The following is a 7,869-nucleotide window of genomic DNA, read 5'->3' on the forward strand; positions in this document are numbered from 1 at the left end:
TTTTTTTTTTTTCAGGAGATGTCATATTTTAAAGCCATACTGTCAGGTTTGGGGTCTAGATAGGTCCGGGCTGGCCATGCTCTGTGCTGGGTCCCTGAGTATGCCATTAATGAGCAGGGTGCTGGGTCCGCAGACAGGACCTTGAGCCGGCACTTTCATTATTCCACCCTTAGTTTTACCCTTTACTCAGCAGTAAGAAGTCCTCTTCTGGTTTCTAACTTACCTTCTACCTTACAAGATCTCAGAAATTTTGTTTGTTTTAATTTTCCTGGGACCATCCCAGTTTTTATCACCTGAGAGACAATACTGAAAGTGTGTAAGTACTCTTTGCAGTAGTTGAAGATGTAGGCTACCCTGTAATTCTGTGTTTACGTTTATCACTCCTGACTAGCAAGACAAGTGATAGCTTGATGATGTTTCCAAAAATGCTCAGGATAAAAGCCCTTAAAATGTAAAAATAACAGGTTGCTTAGGATTCTAAAATGGGCTCTAAAAGCCAGATTTTCATAAGTGGTCTCTGGATTTGCTTAGCAGATTTCTGACCCTCAGTGTCACTGGAGGGATTCAGACTGCACACAGGACTCCTAAGCTTGCAGCCAGCTAGACAATACACTGGTCTTAATTCCCAGGCTCTGTCCCTCCATCTGCAGCTTATGAACCCTCACAGGCACCAGCCCCCCAGGGTGATGGGGGACACCACCTGTACTTGATGCTAGTCAGTCTAGGCAGCAGACCCACTGGCTCTCGTAATGGGCACTTCAGGTTTGATGTAGGATTGGGGAAAAAAAAAAAAACCTCATGAGTATGCATGATCTTTTGATTCTGTTACCCAGAATAACAATAACTGGTATTGTTAAAATGACAATATAAAACAATATAAAATATTCCAATAACTGGTAACATCTGCCCTTCGCTTTCTTTTTTTTATTATAAATTTATTTTTTATTGGTGTTCAATTTGCCAACATACAGAATAACACCCAGTGCTCATCCCGTCAAGTGCCCACCTCAGTGCCCATGCCCTTCTCTTTCTAATCAGATTCCCAGACCTTCCTGTGATCCATGTGAGGTTCAGGTAGAACTCCAGGATCCGCTCTGCCTCTGCAGTTGGGAGTTTCCACTCTAATTGGGAAGCTGTGTTAATATGCCATGTAAGCAGAGTATTTAAAGGCCGGTGTGTATGCACTGCTAAGCTTCTGGAGTGCTAAGTGCTTCTTTGGGTTGGGAAGGCATTTAACGGGAGAAGGCATTTTCTCAAGAGCATTTGCAGGGGCCTGGATACACGCTATTATCTTTACTCTGCAGGTTATCTACTTATGCCAATGAGAATGGTCCTCAAGGCAAGAAGAACTTGGAGATGCTTCCTCCAGTTATTGTGAAGCCAATGGGGCTACAGGGAGACAGGCCTCACATTGACCATATCCTTTAGGTAGATGCCAACGGGATGCCTGCTTTGGGGGAAAAAGCTCAGAGATTTCAAAGACCTGAAGCTGGTCTAAATGTTTTCTCATGTGTGATGGAGCAATAATCCCCACTGTTTCCAGATAGAAGGCAAGAGCCTGCATGCCTGTAAACCTACATGCAGTGTGAAACCCTCAGTGACCAATGCGGGTCAGACAATCTACCTCTGCAGATCTAGAGTCCCCTAAAACAGTCTGTTAAGACAGAAAACTTTTCTTATCCATTGATAGGAGCCCCTTTATAATGATTTAATAATGACGGGCATTGTTACTAGTATTTCAGCAGATTCCTGAAGTGACTCCGTATGGCTGATGAGTATGTCAGATTGTGTATACAGTGAGTAAAACCCTACATATCAGTGCTAATCATACAGACCAGAATAGGAAGGAGGGCCCCTCAACCCTTCGAACTTCTAGGCCTATGGTTTAGGACACAGAGGCATAGTTTAGCTATGACCACAAGCACAGAAATAACTTGAAGGCACAATGTGTCCCAGACTAGAAGTCAGACTGCTTTCTCTGCACATTTTAGTGAACTTCTTAGTTATGCAAAGGCCATTAGCAAGGGTTTATGTCTTTTGTAGATTATGGCCTAGCAAAGAAAAAAGAGAATGAGATATTTTAAGGCCATTTTGGTATCTGGGCACAATTCCAATCTTGAACAGAAATAAAACATGTAAAGTTCTGTACATTATTCTCTGCAGGTAACAATGCAATGGACCAGATTTGCTATTACTATAGATTAAAAGTAGGCTTTTGGGTAAGGTTCAATTCCTCTTCTAATTTCTCCTCTGATCCTCTTATACATAACATTTAGTGACCTTTGAACAGCCTGGGGATGCCTCACAGTGTCTTATTTCTTCATGGCTATTTAAAGGTTTCTATTTCATATTCGCAGCTGGCATATGCAAATATAGGTAAAGATTATGATGCCTCCCAAGTAGCATTATGGTCAGTAAATTACTCCTTGGGTGAACAGGCCATCATCATCAGCCTAGCATGTCTTCAATGAGTTACAGAAGTCTTCCTGCAACAGGCAGCCTGCCAGTTGCCATTCACTAGGAGCTGGGTGCCCAGACACTCCTTGATTCAAGTGTGATGCTTAACCAGGGTCATCCTGTTGGGACATGAGCTCTCTCTCTGTCTTTGGTGTCAACAGATTCTTGTTTTGGGGGAAGGAGGTCATTGGAGGGGAGTTCTTCATGTGGATTTGGGGGCAGGTAGAGCATGAAGAGTCAAGCATGCCAGGATTTCTGGGAAAAAGCACTGTAATGGAGGAAAGAGCACATTTTCTTTCAAGAGTTTTAGAGACCTGGTCTGTATCCTGACTACCAGTAAATGGCTATGTGACCTTGGAGAAGTCACTTAACTTCACTGCACTCTGTCTTCCTTTACAAAACAAAAGGGCTGTACTGGGTCAGCAGTTCCCATTGTCACTGTTTAAGCGATGGAAACTTCCCTTCAACTCAACTGTCCGGTAGAAGCTCAATGGGGAGTAGTTCCCACGTGAGGAGATGGGGAGCTCAAAGCTTTCACTGCCACTGCCCTGGAAGCAATTGTGTGATTACTGGATCTGGATCCATAGCACCCTGCACAGTTCCTCCAGGGGATCCATCTGTAAGAGTCCCTGCCCTGTGCCAGAACTCCTAAGCCATGAATGGGTTACTCAACTAGAGGACAGTCCCGTGAGCCCAGAGACTATATCCTTTGGTTCCTATCACCTGATACCCAGCTTTGGAAAATAGCTTGTCGACTGAAGCAATGAATAAAACAAATGAACAAACAAGCTTCAGGAAGACCTATCTCTATATTACTAATGAAGGGGGATTTTTATTGCCACGTTTTTACCTCAAAGGCACATCCCCAAAATGAACATTCAGAGATATACATGAGTTCCAAATATGGATGACCTCAAAACTTGGGGTGCCTGGGTGTCTCAGTAGGTTAAGCATCTGACTCTTGATTTGGGCTTAAGTCATGATCTCAGGATCATGAGCTCGAGTTCCATATTGGGCTCTACACTAGGCATGGAGCCTGCGCAAGATCCTCTCTCTCTCCGTCTACCTCTGCTCTCCCCTCCTATGTTCTCTCCCCACTCTGGCCCTCCCTCTCCTACTTTCTTCCCCCTCCCCTCCTATCTCTCAAAAAACAAAAACAAAAATAAAACTTTGTCTTTAGTAACCTAACCTAGTCTTGGGCTGCCCTCGCTAGCCATCAGCCACAGGTAGCTACTGAGCCTTTGAAAAGGGGCGGGTCTGATATGAGATGTACAATGTCAAAACGCCAGGTTTTGAAGAATTAGTATGAAAAAGAAAGTGTAAAGTATCTCATTAATGACTTTTTATATTGACTGCATGTTGAAATGATAATATATTGTGTTAAATAAAATATGTTATTACAATTATCTTCACCTTTATCTCTTATGTGGTTGCTAGAAAGTGTAAGATTATGTATGGGCTTATAGTTGTGACTCACATATTTCTATCAATGGCCCTGCCCTATACAACTAAGTGATGAGTGAATCATCAGTAATTATTATTCTGTACTGTTTATGAGTGATTTTATGTGTGTGTGCATGTGTTTGTCTTTCTGCAGGCACAGAAGCTGAAATCCAATATGTCGGGCAGTACACACCTCTGTCTTTCTGATGTAAGTTGTGTTTCTCCTTGGGTCTCCCTGCATTTCTAGAGACAGAATCCTTTGCACCCCTGGTGATGACATAAAGGCTCAAAGACAATGAGGTTTCAGGTCTAGGAAGACAATCTAAGGCACCCTCCATGTTTCTGTCCTTTGAGCCAAGTGAATTCTTCAGGTCCCAGGGCACAAAGTTAGACCTAATGTGGGACCCAAGATCCTCATCTCAGAGCTAGATCCAGCACAGATACTATTGTTCCAGTGCCAGGAGACTATGTGACCATAGTCATGTAAAATCAACCAGCACAGAGGACATACAATAGTTCTCACTGCTTACCAGATGTCCTCTGTCTACAGATCCTTTGACCTCTGCAGCACCAAGAGGTACTGGTAGCTAGAGCGGGACACATTACTCTCCCCATTTTATGGGTGAGATGAATGATTCTGTCCTGTGCCAATCATTGTGGTGGGTTTGGCATTATGAGGCTGAGGGAGTGCTGTGGTGGGGATAGAGTCACCCATCTAGCGAAGGATAGCTGTGCCAACTGGAAGTCTGAAAGTCGGAGTTCTGGTGTGGAATCTCCAGCTGATAAGTGGGGCAGGCTTCTTTGTCTAGAAAATCTAGAGTTGAAGGGGCAAATGGAGATAAAAGTTGCTGACTGCCCTGCTGGTCTCAATGCGATTTGTGGCTCATCTCTGCATGAACTGATACTTGCCTGGACCAATTTCCTGAGATGAATCTTCCTGCCCTTCTTCAGTGATGGTGAGGGACAGTGGGCTTCCTCCTAAGTCAGTATCAGAAGGAGAGGCATTCCATGTTGCCCTAGCTGTGGGGAGATCTGGAAGGTAGGCATGAAGGAAGACGCAAAGTGGATTTCAATAATCCATAGTGGAGGAGTGCGAAGCAGGTGTTGGCCAGTTTATCATAAAGTATATAAGTGTATTATATCCGGTTCTCACCCAGATTCATGATTCCTTTCCATAAAACTACAAGTCAGTGAATGAAAATCTCCATGGTAATATCTTGAAGGGTCAGCTTTGGTGAGTGGTACAGCTAGTTGGAGGTGAGGGTGGGAGAGAGAAAGAGTAAGGTTAAAATACACTGGGATAGGAGGAATACATGTGGGTGACAATGAAAATATTCTCTCTTACAGCGTGATTATGAAAAGAACGGTCTCTCTGGTCCTTCCAGCCACATAACCACAAAATCAATGGCTGCTCCTCCAAGCTGCGGTCTGAGCCCACTGCTGGTTCTGGTGGTAACCGCCCTGTCCACCTTATTATCTTTATCTTTGGCAGAAACATTGTAGCTGCATTGAAAAAACAATATGGACATGTAAAAAGACAAAAACCAAGCTATCTGTTTCCTGTCCTCTTGTATATCTGAAATTCCAGTTTTAGGAGCTCATTTGAGACACTGCAAAAAGTTTGATCCAACTGGAACTTTTTGTTTCTTCTTTTTCTTTTTTCTTTTTTTTCTTTTTTTTTTTTTTTAAGAGATCTTCTTGTGATCCTTAGGGCTTCTATGGGATACCTTATGCAGTGCTACATTCCATATTGAAAAGGCTTTGGGGCATGCTGTATTGCAAAGGGGAAGTTCGTAAATTCGGCTGTAAAACAAACTGGGCCTATGTTTGACATGATGATGATGTTGATGATTTTAACACTTTAACTCTGGCCTTTATTAGCTAAAGAAGGACTTTGTATTTCTAAAGAATCTCCCGTATCTCATGTAATGGCCTTGGTTTCTGATGACATCACTTTAGCCTAACATGGGTGCAAGCTTATTTTGTCACAAAGCAAAGATTCTCATCAAGAGGATCTTGGTGGACTTTGTGCAGACAAGCTTGCACCAGTGCTCACCTTTCTATATGCACTAGCATTTTCCACACTGTTTGTGTACTGTAAACAGTTCTACACTCTCGTACCAAACAAAAGACACCTGTCACATCAAAATGTTAGTGTCTGTCTTTGAATCAGAATAGAGGGGACGAGTGTGCATGAAACTTCGCAGTACCTTGATTACTGAATGACACTCTCCTAAGCCTTACCTGAGTGAGAAGCCCTTTAACTAACAAGAGTCAAATATAGCTGACATGTCATTCTAATACTCTTTACACGTATGAGGTTATATGTAGAAAAAAAAATTTTACTACTAAATGATTTCAACTATTGGCTTTCTATATTTTGAAAGTAATGATATTGTCTTCATTTTTTTACTGATGATTTAATACAAAATACATGGAGCTCGTTTTCCTCTCGTAAGTAGTGTTAGCTCCAATATTAACTTCACGAAGACAGCTTTTCAAAAGCAGACTCCGAGGAGCCTCATGCTTTAGCAGAAAGCTCTGCATCACGTTACTGTGGACAGGCAAGAGGAAACAGAGCAGCCAAGTGTTGTCTTTTATCATTTCTTGAAATGCAAGAGTGCATACCCGTGAGGAAACTGATGGCCACTTGTAAATGCCCTGCAACATCTGATGGCACCTGTGCCAATTGACACAATCTAGTACCTTGGTTTTCATGTTGCTTGATAAAGGCAGGTTTGACTGGGCTGGAGGACAGGAACATGCTGCCCTCTATTCTGAAGCAGATCTGTGCTAGGGTACAGTTCTTTTCCTAAGGGTTGTCTTGACTCTCAACGATGATGACCTGGTCACTGTTGAGAGTGATTTGGTTTGAAGGTCATCAGGAATCTACTTGCATCTTGTTATGTGTCCTCCATGACAGACTGTGGAAAGAAAGGCTACTGGATCAAGAGGACCAACCATAGGTCTATAGAGATGAGTTGGCTGGCAGAGATACACAGAACAGAACAGGACTTTGGAAACAAGGCATCTGGCTTGTTCACTGCTCATCATCTCCCATCATTCTCGTCCTGAAGTGCACTTTTGAAGTCTGGTTGATGGTGACATTCAGAATCTACAATGATCGAGTGCTAGGAGCCATGCTTCTCCAACACTGAGTAGAGAAGAGGAGAATCCACCTGAATAGAGTGCTGGGAGCATTAATCTCCCCACATCAGTAGAGGGGCTGGAGGAGAAATCCAAGGTGCACAGTTCATACTGACCCCCTTTGCCCGCTGATGTTTGCCTTGTAAGAATTAATCAAACCACTGGGGTGGGAAATCTATTCAACCCAAGATAAAGGCATAGTCTTTTAGCTCTATTGGTGTTTGAAGTACATTTATATCCAAATGTTAATAAACATAAATGTATAATACTACGTACCGAGTTTTTTCAGTTCAAAATGTTTTCAAGGAAAATTCATCAAACAAATTTGATTAGTGAAAGGTTTCCTAAAGACTCTTACTTTGAATAAACACATTAAATGTGTCGAAATATTTGGAATTCCAGTCATCTATGAAAGCATATCTCTTACAGAGCATATTTTGTTTTGATTAAGGTATCTCTGTGTATCTACACTGAACTAATTGCATATGGGTCTGATTCTACGTGATCTACTGTAGAAAGCTATTGATTCCTTCTGCAGTAAACAGCGGCTGTAATTAGCTTCAGATGACCAAAGAGGAAATAGGAGTTATCAGAGCTAACAAGGTAGCCTTTGGTGAAGAACTCGGGGATGTGCAACACATAAATTAAATTTTGGAAAGCCTCATCTATCAGCAACAAAGATCTCATTTTTCTTTACAGATAGAAGCATATTAGAGTTACCAAATTCTAAATTTGAAAATAAATTACTGATTAAATAAACAGGGGGAAGGATGTTCAATGACAACACGTTAGAGAGGCTCTTACAGATTCATGCCAAGCCAA

At 42.2% G+C, this 7,869-nt stretch overlaps 1 protein-coding gene across 4 annotated transcripts in view; it reads left to right on the plus strand.

Moving 5' to 3' along the window:
* The window catches only part of GFRA1 (GDNF family receptor alpha 1), a 202,932-nt gene extending 195,614 nt beyond the window's left edge, over window positions 1-7,318 (plus strand). For all 4 annotated transcript variants that reach the window (XM_077877512.1, XM_077877510.1, XM_077877513.1 and 1 more), the window contains 2 exons: window positions 4,055-4,108; window positions 5,248-7,318. In XM_077877512.1, the coding sequence (XP_077733638.1) occupies window positions 4,055-4,108; window positions 5,248-5,403 (210 nt within the window). In that variant the 3' untranslated portion in view covers window positions 5,404-7,318. The remainder of the gene's footprint in view (window positions 1-4,054; window positions 4,109-5,247) is intronic.
* The last annotated feature ends 551 nt before the right edge of the window (window positions 7,319-7,869 follow it).

The sequence above is a fragment of the Canis aureus genome, chromosome 29 (assembly GCF_053574225.1).
Source record: "Canis aureus isolate CA01 chromosome 29, VMU_Caureus_v.1.0, whole genome shotgun sequence".
NCBI lineage: Eukaryota > Metazoa > Chordata > Mammalia > Carnivora > Canidae > Canis > Canis aureus.